Source organism: Aegilops tauschii, chromosome 6 (assembly GCF_002575655.3).
Source record: "Aegilops tauschii subsp. strangulata cultivar AL8/78 chromosome 6, Aet v6.0, whole genome shotgun sequence".
NCBI lineage: Eukaryota > Viridiplantae > Streptophyta > Magnoliopsida > Poales > Poaceae > Aegilops > Aegilops tauschii.
This window is the reverse complement of record NC_053040.3, coordinates 491,723,453-491,743,447: the sequence shown is the minus strand read 5'-3', so window position 1 is coordinate 491,743,447 and position 19,995 is coordinate 491,723,453. Positions and strand designations below refer to the sequence as shown.

General features: G+C 44.2%; 1 protein-coding gene across 1 annotated transcript; it reads right to left on the bottom strand.

Annotated features, from left to right (window-relative positions):
- Positions 1-16,346: 16,346 nt before the first annotated feature.
- On the bottom strand, positions 16,347-18,234 carry LOC109758914 (uncharacterized). Its single transcript, XM_020317776.3, has 3 exons — positions 17,052-18,234; positions 16,851-16,882; positions 16,347-16,763 (listed from the first exon to the last, which is right to left on the bottom strand). Exons 1-3 carry the CDS (start codon positions 18,232-18,234, stop codon positions 16,347-16,349), a joined length of 1,632 nt encoding a protein of 543 aa, XP_020173365.3.
- Between the last annotated feature and the right edge of the window lie 1,761 nt (positions 18,235-19,995).

Here is a 19,995-nt window from a genome sequence, read left to right as displayed (position 1 = left end):
ACTCAACTGGATCAAGAGTTCGTGGGACGTCATCGAGCTGAACGTGTGCTGAACACGGAGGTGCCGTACGTTCGGTGCTAGGATCGGTTGGATCGCGAAGACGTTCGACTACATCAACCGCGTTACTAAACGCTTCCGCTTCCGGTCTACGAGGGTATGTGGACACACTCTCCCGCTCGTTGCTATGCTTCTCCTAGATAGATCTTGCATGATCGTAGGAAAATTTTGAAATACTACGTTCCGCAACGCGCACCACCGCCGCCGCCCACTACCCACAAGTGCCACCCAGCCCCAAGGTTCCCAGAGCGGTGCCTTCAAGAAGGGAACGACGCCGTGAGCGCCGTTGCCGGCCAAAAAAGTTAGGGATTTCGCCCAGGAGACCTAGGGGAAGGGGAAGTGAGGGGATCACTCCATACCGGAGCCTCCAAGGAGGCTAACGGCGCCCTCAGGCGTCGCCGTCGACGCGGCCGACCATGGCCGACGAGGGATTTTGCCCGAACTAGATCGCCGCCACTAGCAGCGCCTCCGTGATACGTCTCCAATGTATCTATAATTTTTGATTGTTCCATGCTATTTTATTATCAATCTTGGATGTTTTATAATCATTTTATAGTCATTTTATATCATTTTTTGGTACTAACCTATTGATATAGTGCCAAGTGCAAGTTGCTGTTTTCTGCATGTTTTTTACATCGCAGGAAATCAATATCGAACGGAGCCCAAACACCGCGAAACTTTTTGGAGATTTTTTTAGGCCAGAAGGAACACTATGGGCCCTGGTGGCACCTGGGGGGAGTCCCGAGGAGGGGACAACCCACCAGGGCGCGCCAGGAGGCCCAGGCGCGCCCTGGTGGGTTGTGCCCACCTCGGGTGCCCCCCGGACCACCTCTTTGCTCGATAAATACCCCAATATTCCAGAAACCCTAGGGGAGTCGACGAAATATTCATCCAGCCACCACAGAGTCCAGAAACACCAGATCCAATCTAGACACCATCAAGGAGGGGTTCACCACTTCCATTGGTGCCTCTCCGATGATGCGTGAGTAGTTCCTTGTAGACCTTCGGGTCTGTAGTTAGTAGCTAGATGGCTTTCTCTCTCGTTCTTGATTCTCAATACAATGGTCTCTTGGAGATCCATATGATGTAACTCTTTTTGCGGTGTGTTTGTTGGGATCCGATGAACTTTGAGTTTATGATCAGATCTATATTTTTATATCCATGAAAGTTATTTGAGTTTCTTTGATCTCTTATATGCATGATTGCTTATAGCCTCGTATTTCTTCTCCGACGTTGGGTTTTATTTAGCCAACTTGATCTATTTATCTTGCAATGGGAAGAGGTGCCCGGTAGTGGGTTCAATCTTACGGTGCTTGATCCCAGTGACAGAAGGGGAACCGACACGTATGTATCGTTGCCACTAAGGATAAAACGACGAGATCCATATCTAACGCCATAGATAAACGGATCTTGTCTACATCATGTCATCGTTCTTAATGCAGTACATTTTTCCAAGAACTTAATACAGTAGTTGTATGCTGGATAGCGGTCGATGTGTGGAGTAATAGTAGTAGATGCAGGCAGGAGTCGGTCTACTAATCTTGGACGGGATGCCTATGTAATGATCATTGCCTGGATATCGTCATGATTATTTGAAGTTCTATCAATTGCCCAACAGTAATTTGTTTATGCACCATTGCTATTTTTCTCGAGAGAAGCCACTAGTGAAACCTACGGCCCCCGGGTCTTCTTTCTCATATATTTGCCTTTGCGATCTATTTGCCTTTGCTTTTATTTTCAGATATACTAAACCAAAAACCCAAAAATACCTTGCTACAATTTACCTTATTTATCAACCAATCTACCAATATTTATATCTCTCTCACGTTCATTACCCGAAAGGGATTGACAACCCCTTTAACACGTCGGGTTGCGAGGTGTTGTTATTTGTGTGCAGGTGCTGTTTACGTTGTGTTGCTTGGTTCTCCTACTGGTTCGATAACCTTGGTTTCACATCTGAGGGAAATACCTACCGCCGCTATGCTGCATCATCCCTTCCTCTTTGGGGAAATACCGACGTAGCTTTAAGCGACATCACTCCTGTACAGAACCGGCGACCCAAGGAAGCATGGCCCGACCAGGCTGGCCCGCACGCCGAACAGGGGAGGAGGGGAGGCGCCATATCGCGCGCACTAGCCACCGCAGAAGATGCCGCCGGCCGCCAACGACCACTGGATCCCGCCGCTCGCGCGGCCGGGACGCCAGATCCACCGCCCGCACGGCTGCTAGCCGGCCGTGCCTTGCCAATGGAGCCGCCGCTCCAGATCCAGGGTTCCCCACGTAGAGGCAGGGCAACCGAGGCCCCGCCGCCACCATCCTTGGCGCCCCGGGCTTGCCCGGCGGCTGCCTCAGGCGGCGACAAGGAAGGGGAGAGGGGGGTGAGGAGGAGGGGCGGCTAGGGTTGGGAATCTGTAATGACTTCAATAGACTATTTTTAAGTATGAATGGATTAAGATAAAATAGTATGAACCAACATATGATATGTGCAGTGTGCATAAAAATTGGACTACATTGCTTGCGAAAAGAATATTAATTTTTCAAGCTTCTTTGAAGCTCTACAAAGTACTCAAAATCAGAATGTCCTAAGAACCAAAATGCCACTTGCAGTCACTACAAAGTACTCAGATTTAATATTCATTTGTTAGGGGACAAAGCAAAAATAATCTTCAAGGAGGTGTTTGTGTGTGTCATCATATGACATATAAAAACGTTGGACAAGATTGTGACTAGAGCAAGCAAGAAAAATAATCACAAGCTGAAAAGGCACTACCAGAGTACCAAATTACTAATAAATATGTGGTATCTGGTCACACTCCACTAATACTACAAGCTACTTCCTAATGAGTAAATCCTAACCGAAACAATAGAGAAAAGAAAGTAATGAAATAACATCTTTAACTAGCTAGGCACTTGGCAAGCTGGTAGTACTATATCTGCATCCTCTTTCTTACTTGATAAAGGTCTGGAAGTCAAAGACAACTAGCTTGATTTTCTCCAATATATTTTATTTTAGAAATGGGGGAGGACCCCCGGCCTATGTATCTGGACGATGCATGCAGCCACTTTATTAATTATTCACATAAGACCTTACAAAGTCATACAACAGTAAGACTAAAGCCACCGTCTAGGCAACATCTGTCGCTACTCCTATCCAGTTGATGTAGGGATGCTGATAGTCTGAGCCTAGTACCAAACAGACCTCGCAGCCAAACCTAACATCTAAGACCTGAGGTCCTAACCAGGACGCCTGCCGGGTATGGGGCACCCACCAGTCCGGCGCACTCCTCAACCAGGACACCTGCCGGGTATGAGGCCGCCGCAACCACCTGCCACCAATCCATCTTCAGAGCTGTATTGTTGCATCTACCGTGCCAGGTCTCTCTGCCATCGACGCCACCATGATGCCAGACAGCGTCGTCCTCCTGGGCGAGTCCATCCTCATACATCGGGGGCCGAGCCTCCACTGCGCCACGCCGCCGAGATCTGCCATCATCAATGTGTAGTATGAAGCACCGCACCACCAAGAAAGCCGCCCACTGGTCCCTCGATCCCATGTACGCCTCTAGGAATGACGCCCCCAAGGAGGCAACGACACCAACGCACCGCCGTCATCCGATCTACTGATCAAGGGTTTCCCCCGGAGGTAGCAGATAGATGTATTGAACTTCTCCTTGGCGATGCCTTTAAGAAGGAAACACCGCATAACAGCGCCGCACCGCCGGCCTTGGCCAGGTTTTCACCCAGATCTGAACAGAGGACCTCCATCAAGCAACTTCTACACGAACCGCCGCCATCGCTGCCGGAGACTGGACGGAGAATCCAGGCCGCCGCCGCCTGACCGGCCATGGCACCACCATGGTGCCTAGGCCGGCGTCGTTAGTCCCACCATGCCCGCCTGTAGACACTCACCAGATCAGCCGGCCCGCCGAAGCCCATCTGGGTACGGCAAGATCCCGCGATCTGGGCCGCCGCCACAGGGGCTCCTCTGCCGCGGTATCGCACCTGTGCTGACGCCGCTGTCACACCTGCCGCTGGGAACCCGCCGCTCCACGCCGCCGGTGTTGGGGAACGTAGTATGATAACCCACAAGTATAGGGAATCGCAACAGTTTTTGAGGGTAGAGTATTCAACCCAAATTTATTGATTCGACGCAAGGGGAGCCAAAGAATATTCTCAAGTATTAGAATTTGAGTTGTCAATTCAACCACACCTGGAAGACTTAATACCTGCAGCAAAGTAGTATGGAAGTAACGGTAACGGTGGCAAAAGTAACAGTAGCAGTTTTGTAGTAATTGTAACAGTGGCAACGGAAAAGTAACTAAGCAAAGATCAATATGTGAAAAGATCGTAGGCAATGGATCAGTGATGGATAATTATGTCAGATGCAATTCCTCATGCAACAGCTATAACATAGGGTGACACAGAACTAGCTCCAGTTCATCAATGTAATGTAGGCATGTATTCTGAATATAGTCATACGTGCTTATGGAAAAGAACTTGCATGACATCTTTTGTCCTACCCTCCCGTGGCAGCGGGGTCCTATTGGAAACTAAGGGATATTAAGGCCTCCTTTTAATAGAGTACCAGACCAAAGCATTAACACTTAGTGAATACATGAACTCCTCAAACTACGGTCATCACTAGGAGTGGTCCTGATTATTGTCACTTCGGGGTTGCCGGATCATAACACATAGTAGGTGACTATTGACTTGCAAGATAGGATCAAGAACTCACATATATTCATGAAAACATAATAGGTTCAGATCTGAAATCATGGCACTCGGGCCCTAGTGACAAGCATTAAGCATGGCAAAGACATAGCAACATCAATCTTAGAACATAACGGATACTAGGGATCAAACCCTAACAAAACTAACTCGATTACATGGTAAATCTCATCCAACTCATCACCGTCCAGCAAGCCTACGATGGGATTACTCATGCACGACGGTGAGCATCATGAAATTGGTGATGGAGGATGGTTGATGATGACGACGGCGACAGATTCCCATCTCCGGAGCCCCTAACGGACTCCAGATTAGCCCTCCCAATAGAGATTAGGGCTTGGCGGCGGCTCCGTATCATAAAACGCGATGAATCCTTCTCTATGATTTTTTTCTCCCCAAACATGAATATATGGAGTTGGAGTTGAGGTCGGTGGAGCCTCAGGGGGCCCATGAGACAGGGGCGCGCCCAGGGAGGCAGGCGCGCCCCCACCCTGGTGGACAGGGTGTGGGCCCCCTTGTCTTGATTCTTTCGCCAATATTTTTTATAAATTCCAAAAATATTCTTCATGGATTTTTAGGTCATTCCGAGAACTTTTATTTCTGCACAAAAATAACACCATGGCAATTCTGCTGAAAATAGCGTCAGTCAGGGTTAGTTCCATTCAAATCATGCAAGTTAGAGTCCAAAACAAGGGCAAAAGTGTTTGGAAAAGTAGAAACATTGGAGACGTATCAACTCCCCCAAGCTTAAACCTTTGCTTGTCCTCAAGCAATTCAGTTGACAAACTGAAAGTGATAAAGAAAAACTTTTACAAACTCTGTTTGCTCTTGTTGTTGCAAATATGTAAAGCCAGCATTCAAGTTTTCAGCAAAGATTATGAACTAACCACATTCACAATAACATTTAGGTCTCATGTTTACTCATATCAATGGCATAATCAACTAGCGAGTAATAATAATAAATCTCGGATGACAACACTTTCTCAAAACAATCATAAAATGATATAACAAGATGGTATCTCGCTAGCCCTTTGTGAGATCGCAAAACATAAATGCAGAGCACCCCTGAAGATCAAGGACTAACTAGACATTGTAATTCATGGTAAAAGAGATCCAATCACAGTCATACTCAATGTAAATTAATAGTAATGCATGCAAATGACAGCGGTGCTCTCGAACTGCTACTTTTTAATAAGAGGATGATGACTCAACATAAAAGTAAATAGATAGGCCCTTCGCAGAGGGAAGCAGGGATTTGCAGAGGTTCCAGAGCTCGAGTTTTGAAACAGAGATAAATAATATTTTGAGTTGCATACTTTCATCGTCAACATAACAACCAAGAGATCCCGATATTTTCCATGCTACACACATTATAGGCGGTTCCCAAACTGAATGGTAAAGTTTATACTCCCCCACCACCAACAAGCACACTCCATGGCTGGCCCGAAACAACGGGTACCGTCCATAGCAACAACAGTCCTAGGGGAGTTTTGTTTAAGTATTTTGATTTGATTTAAGCATGGGACTGGGCATCCCGGTTACCGGCCATTTTCTCGTGAATGATGAGCGGAGTCCACTCATCGTGAGAATAACCCACCTAGCATGGAAGATATAGACAGCCCTAGTTGATACATGAGCTATTCGAGCATACAAAATAGAATTTCATTTGAAGGTTTAGAGTTTGGCACATACAAATTTACTTGGAACGGCAGGTAAATACCGCATATAGGAAGGTATGGTGGACTCATATGGAATAACTTTGGGGTTTATGGAAGTGGATGCACAAGCAGTATGCCCGCTTAGTACAAGTGAAGGCTAGAAAGAGACTGGGAAGCGACCAGCTAGAGAGCGACAACAGTCATGAACATGCATTAAAATTAATCAACAATGAGTGCAATCATGAGTAGGATATAAATCACCATGAACATAAATATCGTGGAGGCTATGTTGATTTTGTTTCAACTACATGCGTGAACATGTGCCAAGTCAAATCACTCGAATCGTTCAAAGGAGGATACCACCCTATCATACCACATCACAGCCATTTTAATAGCATGTTGGCACGCAAGGTAAACTATTATAAACTCCTAGCTCATTAAGCATGGCATGAGCAACTATAATCTCTAATTGTCATTGCAAGCATGTTTCATTCATAATAGGCTGAATCAGGAACGATGAACTAATCATATTTACAAAAACAAGATAGGTCGAGTTCATACCAGCTTCTCTCATCTCAATCAGTCCATCATATATCGTCATTATTGCCTTTCACTCGCACGACCGAACGGTGTGAATAATAATAATAGTGCACATGCATTGGACTAAGCTGGAATCTGCAAGCATTTAACACAAGGGAGAAGACAAGGTAATATGGGCTCTTGGTTAAATCAGCAATAATGCATATGAGAGCCACTCAACATTTTAATCATGGTCTTCTCCTCTAGACCCCCAGAGAAAAGAAAAGAAATAAAACTATTTACACGGGAAAGCTCCCAACAAGCAAAAGAAGAACGAGAAATCTTTTTGGGTTTTCTTTTAATTACCACTACAGTCATGGAAAGCAAACTAGCTAAAAGCTACAACTATTTTTTTTGTTTTTCTTAAGGTTTTTCAAACACACAAGAAAAAGGCTTAGAAAAGGAAATAAACTAGCATGGATAATACAATGAAAAAGTATGAGCACCGACGTCTGGCATGAGTGAGTGAACATGAATGTAATATCGGTGAGAAATACGTACTCCCCCAAGCTTAGGCTTTTGGCCTAAGTTGGTCTATGGCCACTGCTGGCCTGGCGGATATCCAAAGTCGTAGTTGGGGTTGTACTGCGATGCAGCGGCTATTGCCTGATGAGCTGCAGCTTGGAGACGAGCCGCCTCTGTCCTCTCCTTATACTCGTTCTCCTCCTCCCTGGTTATAACATATCTCCTTTTTGCCTGAAAGTTAAAGAAAGTAGGAGCAGGAAGGGCAACATGGACGGTGCGCTGTCTGTCAAAGATTAGTCGGTACTGGAGGAATTGTTCATTCCTCTCAACAAACTGATGACAAACCATAGCATTATAGTCTAGATAAGCAGGAGGCAACTTCATATCATTTTCATGTATGGGTACACGAAGATCATTGGCCACACGAGTTGCATAAATTCCACCAAACAAATCTCCACTTAAATCGTTAAGATGTAACCTTCGTGCAACAATGGCCCCCTGGTGTTTTCTCAGCGCCAAATATTCTTAAATATTCCACAAAAAATCATATTGCAATTTCGGGACATTTGGAGAACTTTTATTTTTGGGGTTTTTATTGCAAGGATAATTCAGAAAACAGACAGAAAATACTATTTTTGCTTTATTTAATCTAAATAACAGAAAGTAAAGGAGGGTACAGAGAGTTGTGCTTTCTAACTTCATCCATCTCATGCTCATCAAAAGTAAACTACTAACAAGGTTGATCAAGTCTTGTTAACAAACTCTTTCCGAATAACATGAAACCGGAGAATTTTCGAATAACACTAGGTTACCTCAACGGGGATATGTATGTCCCCAACAATAAGAATATCATATTTCTTCTTGACAGTAGGAAGAGGAAATTCAAATCCTCCAATAGTAATCGTTGAAAATTTTCCAATAGAATTGATACTGTGGACTTGAGGTTGTTTCCTCGGAAAGTGTACCGGATGCTCATTACCATTAACATGAAAAATGACATTACCTTTGTTGCAATCAATAACAGCCCCTGCAGTATTTAAAAAGGGTCTACCAAGGATAATCGACATACTATCGTCCTCGGGAATATCAAGAATAACAAAGTCCGTTAAAATAGTAACGTTTGCAACCACAACAGGCACATCCTCACAAATACCGACATGTATAGCAGTTGATTTATCGACCATTTGCAAAGATATTTCAGTAGGTGTCAACTTATTCAAATCGAGTCTATGATATAAAGAGAGAGGCATAACACTAACACCGGCTCCAAGATCACATAAAGCGGTTTTAACATAGTTTCTTTTATTGGAGCATGGTATAGTTGGTACTCCTGGATCCCCTAGTTTCTTTGGTATTCCACCTTTAAAAGTATAATTGGCAAGCATGGTGGCAATTTCAACTTCCGGTATCTTTCTTTTATTGGTAACAATATCTTTCATATACTTAGCATAAGGATTCGTTTTAAGCATATCAGTCAAAGGCATACGCAAAAAGATAGGTCTAATCATTTCAGCAAAGCGCTCAAAATCCTCATCATCCTTTTTCTTGGATGGTTTAGGAGGAAAAGGCATGGGTTCCTGAACCCATGGTTCTCTTTCTTTACCGTGCTTCCTAGCAATGAAGTCTCTTTTATCATAACGTTGATTCTTTGATTGTGGGTTATCAAGATCAACAACAGGTTCAATCTCTACATCATCGTTATTGCTAGGTTGAGCATCATCATGAACATCATCATTAATATTATCACTAATTTCATGTTCATTACCAGATTGTGTTTCAGCATCAAAAATAGAATATCATTGGGATTCTCAGGTGTGTCAGCAACAGGTTCACTAGAAGCATGCAAAGTCCTATCATTTTTCTTTTTTCTTCTTCTTAGAAGGACTAGGTGCTTCAACATTAGTTCTCTGAGAATCTTGCTCAATTCTCTTAGGGTGGCCATCAGGATACAGAGGTTCCTGAGTCATTCTACCCCCTCTAGTTATAACTCTAACAGCATTATCATTTTTCTTATTATTTAATTCATTGAGCACATCATTTTGTGCTTTAAGCACTTGTTCTACCTGAGTGGTAACCATAGAAGCATGTTTACTAATGAGTTTAAGTTCACCTTTAACTCTAGACATATAATCACTCAAGTGTTCAATCATATAAGCATTACGTTTCAATTGTCTACCAACATAAGCATTGAAGTTTTCTTGTTTAACAGTAAAATTGTCAAACTCATCTAAGCATTGGCTAGCAGACTTATTACGAGGAATATAACCTTCATCAAGTCTATAGAGAGAATTTACCTTTACTACTTGTGTCGGGTTATCAAGACCATGTATTTCTTCAATAGGTGATAAATTCTTGACATCTTCAGCTTTAATACCTTTTTCTTTCATAGATTTCTTTGCCTCTTGTATATCTTCAGGACTGAGAAATAGAATACCCCCTTTTTCGGAGTTCGCTTAGGAGTTGGTGCAGGAAGTGTCCAATTATTTTCATTACTCAACATATTATTCAATAGCAACTCAGCTTGCTCAACAGTTCTTTCGCTGAAAACACAACTAGCACAACTATCCAGGTGGTCTCTGGAAGCATCAGTTAGTCCATTATAAAAAATATCAAGTATTTCATTTTTCTTAAGAGGATGATCAGGCAAAGCATTAAGTAATCGGAGAAGCCTCCCCCAAGCTTGTGGGAGACTCTCTTCTTCAATTTGCACAAAAATATATATTTCCCTTAAAGCAGCTTGTTTCTTATGAGCAGGGAAATATTTAGCAGAGAAGTAATAAATCATGTCCTGGGGACAACGCACACAACCAGGATCAAGAGAATTAAACCATGTTTTAGCATCACCCTTTAATGAGAACGGAAATAACTTAAGGATATAGTAGTAACGAATTTTTTCCTCATTGGTGAATAGAGTGGCTATATCATTTAATTTAGTAAGATGTGCCACAACAGTTTTAGATTCATAGCCATAAAAAGGATCAGATTCAACCAAAGTAATTATCTCTAGATCGACAGAGAAATCATAATCCTTATCAGAGATACAGATAGGTGAAGTGTCATATTTCATTCTAGCATTCAAAGACTTTTCTTTCAGCTTAGCTAACCATTTCTTAAGATCATATCTATCTTTGCAAGCTAAAAGTTCTCTAGCAGTTTCTTCATCCATAACATAACCCTCAGGAACAACAGGCAATTCATATCTAGGGGGAGAATCTTCATCATCACTTTCATCAATATTATCAGTTTCAATAATTTCATTCTCTCTAGCCCTAGCAAGTTGTTCATCAAGAGATTCACCTAGTGGCACAGTATTATCAAACATAGAAGTAGTTTCATCATAAGTATCATGCATAGCAGAAGCAAAATCATCAAAAACATGCGACATATCAGAATCAATAGCAGGTGTAGTTGTCGCAAATTTACTCATAACAGAGGGTGAATTAAGTGCAGAGCTAGATGGCAGTTCCTTACCTCCCCTCGTAGTTGAGGGAAAGATCTTGGTTTTTCGTCTCTCAAGTTCTTCATAGTGATCAACAGATATAAATCCCAAGTGAGTCAAAGAATAGAGCTATGCTCCCCGGCAACAGCGCCAAAAAATAGTCTTGATAACCCACAAGTATAGGGGATCGCAACAGTTTTCGAGGGTAGAGTATTTAACCCAAATTTATTGATTCGACAGAAGGCGAGCCAAAGAATATTCTCAAGTATTAGCAGTTGAGTTGTCAATTCAACCCCACTTGGAAGACTTAATATCTGCAACAAAGTATTTAGTAGCAAAGTAGTCTGGAAGTAACGGTAACGGTGGCAAAAGTTACAGTAGCAGTTTTTGTAGTAGTTGTAACAGTGGCAACGAAAAGTAACTAAGCAAAGATCAATATGTGAAAAGCTCGTAGGCAATGGATCAGTGATGGATAATTATGTCGGATGCGATTCCTCATGCAACAGTTATAACATAGGGTGACACAGAACTAGCTCCAGTTCATCAATGTAATGTAGGCATGTATTCTGAATATAGTCATACATGCTTATGGAAAAGAACTTGCATGACATCTTTTGTCCTACCCTCCCGTGGCAGCGGGGTCCTATTGGAAACTAAGGGATATTAAGGCCTCCTTTTAATAGAGTACCAGACCAAAGCATTAACACTTAGTGAATACATGAACTCCTCAAACTACGATCATCACCGGGAGTGGTCCCGATTATTGTCACTTCGGGGTTGCCGGATCATAACACATAGTAGGTGACTATTGACTTGCAAGATAGGATCAAGAACTCACATATATTCATGAAAACATAATAGGTTCAGATCTGAAATCATGGCACTCGGGCCCTAGTGACAAGCATTAAGCATGGCAAAGTCATAGCAACATCAATCTTAGAACATAATGGATACTAGGGATCAAACCCTAACAAAACTAAGGGCCCGTTCGGAAGTGGTCTGGATTCCCTAACGACCCAGCTTCTCCACAAGCCAGCTTCTCCACGATTCCCTAACAAACCCTGTAGCGAGAAGAAAACACTTCGAGGAGGCACTTCGGGAGGGCATTCCATGTAATATCCAGCAACTCCCGATTCTCGTTTTCCAGGAGCTGGGCGATCGTCGCTTCTGTTTTTGGCACTGCGGGCCGAGCGGATTCTAGGAGCGGGCTTCTCGAAGTTGCGGCGTTCGGCCAGCTCCTCGCCAGATTCCGGAGAAGCGCGGAGCCAGATCACTTTCGAACGGGCCCTAACTCGATTACATGGTAAATCTCATCCAACCCATCACCGTCCAGCAAGCCTACGATGGGATTACTCACGCACGGCGGTGAGCATCATGAAATTGGTGATGAAGGATGGTTGATGATGACGACGCCCCGAACGGACTCCAGATCAGCCCTCCTGAGAGAGATTAGGGCTTGGCGGCGGCTCCGTATCGTAAAACATGATGAATCCCTCTCTTTGATTTTTTCTCTCCCCAAACATGAATATATGGAGTTGGAGTTGAGGTCGGTGGAGCCTCAGGGGGCCCACGAGATAGGGGGTGCGCCCAGGGGGGTAGGCGCGCCCCCACCCTCATGGACAGGGTGTGGGCCCCCTGGTCTTGATTCTTTCGCCAATATTTTTTATAAATTCCAAAAATATTCTCCGTGGATTTTCAGGTCATTCCGAGAACTTTTACTTCTGCACAAAAATAACACCATGGCAATTCTGCTGAAAACAACGTTAGTCCGGGTTAGTTCCATTCAAATCATGCAAGTTAGAGTCCAAAAGAAAGGCAATAGTGTTTGGAAAAGTAGATACGTTGGAGACGTATCATAGTATTTCAAAAAATTTCCTACGATCATGAAAGATCTATCTAGGAGAAGCATAGCAATGAGCGGGAGAGCGTGCCCATGTACCCTCGTAGACCGGAAGCGGAAGCGTTTAGTAACACGGTTGATGTAGTCCAACGTCTTCGCGATCCAACGAATCCTAGCACCGAACGTACGGTACCTCCGCGTTCAGCACACATTCAGCTCGATGATGTCCCACGAACTCTTGATCCAGTTGAGTGTCGCAGGAGAGTTTCGTCAGCACAACGGCGTGGTGACGGTGATGATGAAGTTACCTGCGCAGGGCTTCGCCTCAGCACTGCAATGATATGACCAAGGTGTGTAACTGTGGAGGGGGGCACCGCACATGGCTAGGAACAATTGATCTGTGTCCAAGAGGTGCCCTCCCCACGTATATAAAGGAGGGAGAGGGAGGATGCGGTCGGCCTAGGAGGAGGAGGCGCGCCAATGGGGAGTCCTACTCCCACTAGGAGTAGGACTCCCCTTTCCTAGTAGGAGTAGGAGGGGGAAGGGAAGGAGAGAAAGAGAAGGAAAGAGGGGGCACTGCCCCTTCCCCTTAGTCCAATTCGGACTAGGCTTGGGGGGCGCGCGGCCCAGCCCTAGGCAGTCCCTCTCTCCCCCTAAATCCCAATAAGGCCCATATACTCCCCGAGGGGTTCCGGTAACCTCCCGGTGCTCCGGTATTTATCCGGTGACCCCCGGAATCCTTCCGGTGTCCGAATATAACCTTACAATATATCAATATTTATGTCTCGACCATTTCGAGACTCCTCGTCATGTCTCTGATCACATCAGGGACTCTGAACTACCTTCGGTGCATCAAAACACATAAACTCATATTACCGATCGTCATCGAACGTTAAGCGTGCGGACCCTACGGGTTCGAGAACTATGTAGACATGAACGAGACTCATCTCCGGTCAATAACCAATAGAGGAACCTGGATGCTCATATTGGTTCCCACATATTCTATGAAGATCTTTATTGGTCAAACCGCATAACAACATACGTTGTCCCCTTTGTCATCGGTATGTTACTTGCCCGAGATTCAATCGTCGGTATCATCATACCTAGTTCAATCTCGTCACCGGCAAGTCTCTTTACTCGTTCCGTAATACATCATCTCCTGACTAACTCATTAGTCATTTCCTTGCAAGGCTTATTATGATGTGTATTACCGAGAGGGCCCAGAGATACCTCTCCGACACTCGGAGTGACAAATCTTATTCTCGATCTATGCCAACACCACAAACACCTTCGGAGACACCTGTAGAGCATCTTTATAATTACCCAGTTACTTTGTGACGTTTGATAGCACACAAGGTGTTCCTCCGGTATTCGGGAGTTGCATAATCTCATAGTCATAGGAACATGTATAAGTCATGAAGAAAGCAATAGCAGAAAAACTAAACGATCATATTGCTAAGCTAACGGATGGGTCTTGTCCATCACATCATTCTCCTAATGATGTGATCCCGTTAATCAAATGACAACTCATGTCTATGGTTAGGAAACATAACCATCTTTGATTAACGAGCTAGTCTAGTAGAGGCATACTAGGGACACTCTGTTTCGTCTATGTATTCACGCATGTATCAATTTTCCGGTTAATACAATTCTAGCATGAATAAAAGACATTTATCATGATGTATAAGGAAATATAAATAACAACTTTATTGTTGCCTCTAGGGCATAGTTCCTCCAGCCGGTGCCCCGTAGTTCTATGCGCCGCCGCTGCCAGGGGAAGACGCAGCCACCACACGAGGGGGAAAGCCCCGTCGCCGCCATCATTGGCCAGGCTACGGCCATGGCCTCTGGCGGCAGCAGGGGAGAGAGGACGAGGGAGGAGGCCTTTGGCCCGGCGGCGGCAGATCCCCCCCATGTCGGGTAGGTTAGGCGACGCGGTGGCAGGGGGAGGCGTCAGTAGGGAAAAGCTATCACGACCACTCTATTATCCCCAGTAGATAGATAATTTGAGATTCCTCAGTGAGCGTGTCAAAAGCGATGACTATGTCACGTACCTTCCTTGATCTAGGTGACATAGACTTGTGGGCTCAACATTAAACTTAACAGTCAACAAACGGTCAAATGATTTTTCTCCTGACATGTGGACCGTCCATGTCATAAACCTGATCAAAACTTAAGCATTCGGTCATTATTGTTTTTTGGAAGAGCCAACCAAAATAGTGGTAGCATTTTGAAAAATCTTTACCTAATAATAAAGGACGAAGGCTTTCATAGTTCTCCATCCGTCACCTCTTTATATTCGTTAATTTTATGTTAACTATGAGGATCGATGGTTGAGATTTAAAGTATGTCTAGAGTTGATGAAAATTACCCACCAATGCCATCCATAAGTGAGAAAAAAATAAATGATTACTTTTTCTTCTTGTCCATCAAAGAGAACAATTCATAAAAAAGAGAACAATTTATCAACGTTAGGCACTATACGCCAGGGGAGTCGAACTCGCCTCTTAAGCCCAGGCCGAGCCCAACTAAAACTGTGACACTCGGCAGAGGGACGCTCGCAGCGTCTCTGGCTGGCCTAGGTGGATCAGCTCGTGCATCTGGCGCGGTCGATGCATGTCCGAATCACTATGGCTCATGGTGGTAGCACGTGATGCTCTTACCCAGCTGGGCCAAGGCGCATGGGCGCTCGGGCCACGGTTGCTAGCAGGGCATCGTAGCGATGACTAGGAGCGGTGCGGCGACTCTTGCTGGTAGTCGTGAAGCTCATGACAGTGCACGTGGGATGAAGGCCAGTGGACGAGAGTGAGTGACGCGCATCTACCAGCATAGGGGCTTGGCACACCAGCAACAGCTGATAACATAGTGGGCGGCCAAGGCACGTCTGCAACACTACGGCTCGCGGTGGCATGCTGGCATGATGGTGCGGGTCTGCGACCCGGCGATGGCCAGCGGGCATGGCTCGTGCGATGTGATGGTCGTAGTCTCGCGGCGTGCCAATCCAAACGCGTGGTTGGCAGCGGCAGCGAGCCATGGTGGCGACGTCTAGGAGTGATGTGGCAACTCCTGCTGATAGGCGTGCAGCTTGCGTCAATGCGCACATGGCGAAGGTCGATAGGCGAGAGTGCGCGATGTGCATCTGCCGGCAGGGGCAAGGCAAACCAGTGGCAGCCGGCAACGCAAAGGGCGGGAACATAAGCAATGTTTAAAATTGCCGGCTATTGAAAAAAGCGGCACCCACTAGCGGCAGCAATGAGCAGCTATTGCCAGCAATAGCTGCCGCTATGCCAAATAGCTGTTTTGCAGAATACATGCAAGAATTTCGAAAATAAGTGCAAGATACATGTCGAACTATAGAAATTCAGCATCGCTTAAATAGTTGAGACAAACAGGACCATAATAACTGAACCATAAGATCATCCATTAAGCCAACATTCAGCAATCGTCTCAAGCGACAAAGCAAATAGTTCGGTAGACATTGGACCGTCTCAAGCGACAAAGAAAATAGTTCGACACTGGACACAGACTGCTAGTAAGTTTTGCAGATAAATAATCCATAAAGGTAGTGGTGCATTCTCTTCTATTCTTCTCCAGAATCTGAAGGAGACTTATCAGACTCCGATTCAGAAGAAGAAGCAGCTTGCGGCATTGTTTCAACACGCATAGCCATCAAGGACTGCAGGCTCACGGTCTTGATTTTCTTCCTAGGCCGAGAACTCCTCTTCCTTTTGGCTTGTCCCTGTGATGATGATGCCCTGTTTGGTGCCTCTTCCGATGCATCTTCATGAGCTTTCTCTTGTTCTTCATCAGCTTCTGCAGGTGGTTCTTTCCCAATGATGAACTCATTTTCATAATCAGCAAGAACATCATCTACTTCTTTCTCTATGGGATCTCTGTTTTTGTTCTCTCTCTTGTTCCTTAGTTTAGAGTTGAATTTCACAAACACAAGATCCCTCATCCTATCATGCAGCAGCCTATTGCGCTTCTTTGTATGAACCTAAAAGTTCATAAAAATTAAATACTTATAACAAATGTAGAAAACAGAAAACCCAATTGTATAAACTGCAAACATATAATTTGTTACCTCTTCGAAAGCTGACCAGTTCCTCTCACAAGCTGATGAGCTACATGTCAAATTAAGAATCCTAGATGCCAAAGTTCTCAACTTTGGTGTGCTGGTGCCATGGTTCAGCCACCATTTTGATGCACATTATACAAGTTAATAGTTAAAGAAATGGAAACAGAAGCATTTTATTCATCAATCATATTAGCTACAATAACTAACCTGGATTAAAATTCTTGTTTCTCCTTTGCCTTATAGCAATCTCATGGCCGAAAGATCCTTGCTGGTCTTGATACATGTTGAGTTCTTCAATTAGAGTGTCTTGGGTTTCTTCGTCCTCAATCATCTTGCAAATGCATGTAATAACAGCAGCTCTAAATGATCCATCATGCTCAATCTCTGACTTGTTTGGGTAATAATAGTGAGGATTCAAATAGTAGCCAGCCAAGTGGAGAGGAGTCTTGAGCTTGCTGTCCCACCTTTTATCAATGATGTCCCAAGCAACTTTGTACTTGCTCTCATCATTATCAAACCTCACAGCAATATGTTTCTTTGCATCAAGCATTAATCCATGGAAGAATCCCATTGCAGGAACATCACTGTCCATTCTGCGAAGCACATTAGCCATTGGCTCGAAGAAATTAACAGCCATGTCAACATGTTTCCAAAAAACTTCAGATCGCACCACTTTGAGTGCTTTTTTCCCCTTTGCCTTTGTCAAGTATGAACCTAGTTCATTCATCTCATCTGATCCGAAGAGCCTTGTCAACTCCTTCTTGTTGTCTAGCAAACTTTTCAGATTTAAGTAAGCAGTGGCAAACCGAGTAACACCAGAGCGAACCAAGTCCTTCCCAAGAAATTTCCTCATCAAATCCAATACCCTTGTGTGAGCATACAAGAAGCTAGTCACTTCTCTTGCACTTGAAATAGTTTTTGCAACTGGTCCAAGCTTCCCAAGATCCTCTAGCATGAGATCTAGGCAGTGAGCAGCACATCCATTCCAAAATATGGATGGTCTCTTTGCTGTTAGCATACTAACTGCTGATACATTCACACTAGCATTATCTGTCACCACTTGCACAACATTTTCTTCACCTATTTCTTCTATGCATTTGTCCACCAAGTCAAATATGTATTTGCCATCTTTTCTGTCACCGGAGCAGTCCACCGAATCAATGAAGCAAACACCATGAGCACTGTGCACAACTAAATTCATAACTCCCCTGCCCTTCTTATTTGTCCATGCATCAGTCATAACCGTGCAACCTGTGAGCTCCCATGATTCCTTATGATTCTTGAATCCATCCAGCACCTTCTGTTTCCTCTTCTGCAAAAATGGTCCACTCATCTCATATGGACTAGGCCCTCTCAAGTCCTTGCCAAACTGTCCGATGGACTCAAGCATATGAGCAAAGCTAGGGAGGGTGACAGTGTTGTGAGGAATGCTAGCTTCATAGAAAAACTGGCAAATATACTCACAAACTCTGTCCCTTTTCTCTTCTCTTTTCATAGTTGACAACTTTGATTGGACCTTCTGGCTAACGTTGAATCCCCTTTGATTATCGCGAACAGACTCTTCTATAGATGTTTTCTTCTAAAACTTATCAATAGTGGCACTGCCACTACCTACCACAGCTCCAGAGTTACTCGTCCCACTGCCTCTTGTTGACTTCAGCAACACAACATCATTCCTCTCAAAGTCAGAATCATCCCCACTACCCCTTTCATCATCTGAGTTCTCTATATTAATTGCAGATCGAACCCTTTGCACTTCATCCTTCTTCTTTTGCTTGTCACCACTCTTCTTCGTAAGAAAAGCAATAATCTCTTCCTTCACATCAGCTGGAACCTTCTTACATTTAATAGCATTGAAGCCAGTAATGCAAGCAAGATGGTACTTCATTCTAGTAATTCCACCTTTCAATAGCTTGTCACAAAAATTGCACTGCAAATGGTACTTCTTGTTCACATCTGGGGCAAAACAGTACGCATATGCAAGGTCACCGGACGTTACTGCTTGCCTTGCTTGTGTTTGGGTTACCGAATCACCTACAGAAATAGTACAAAATAATTTCATTAACCTACAGTGCTACATATGACCTATTTGATTGATAATTAATCTATCCTAATTAAGGAAGAAGCAGATGATATATGCCACAATTAATTACTTGCATTCAGAAACAACTAACATTGTAAATTGTTGTTAAGGCATAGGAGATTTGCCACGGTTTATTTGATTGATAATCTACCTACAACGTATAACCTACTGAAAATAATAACTGGCTACTTGTTAGCTTTCAGATCGATAAGGGAGATGGAACATAAGCTTGTTAGATTGCAGAACGTAAAACATAGAATACGTTTCTCTTCTATTGGAAGATAAACTTACGTTCCCTCTACTTGGAACAATCTATCTACATATGCGAGTAGAAGAGATAGTATCTGAGATAATAGAAGATGAACTAATGGAAGGACAGACTAGGAAACTTGCCTCCCTGGATCCCTGACTCCGGCTGAGACATGGTCCTGCAGTTCTTCTTCGCATCCGTGTTGCAGGCTCACCGCCGTGCCGCCATCGCCAGTGATATAGATCGGGGAAGCGGAGCGGATGTTTTGCTTGTTAGGGTTAGCGCTCGGCTCTTTTGTAGCTCCTCTTTTGGGCCTCTGTGCGGTGATTTTGAAAAGGCCCAGAATTCCCGTACTGAGCGTACTCCCTGGTGGCCCAAACTCGTATAGCGGCGCAATCTTATCCAGGAAATAGCGGCTACAACCGGCTAATTGCGGCTTTTTGCGGTTCAGTTACTGTAGCGCGAAAAATGGCATTGCGTTGCCCCCAGCTTTTCTAGCCGCTATGGCCGGCAAATAGCACCGCAATAGCCGGCAATTTAAAACCTTGAACATAAGACCACGAGGCTAAAACTAGCGATGGTGCGAGCAAGCACGATAGTCTGAGAAGCCAAAGCACGGTGGCGTGATTGACGAGCACTGGTGTGTGCTCCTTTTTATCTCCCGTTGCAATGCACGGGCATTTTTGCTAGTTAATATAAGTGATAGTTTTTTTGTAGGCATAGCCCGTATTGTGGTAGGTTTATGCTATATACTCAGTAGATTTAAGCTTTTCCATACCTTTCTTGCTTTCTTCTCAATGACTGATAAAGACAACAAG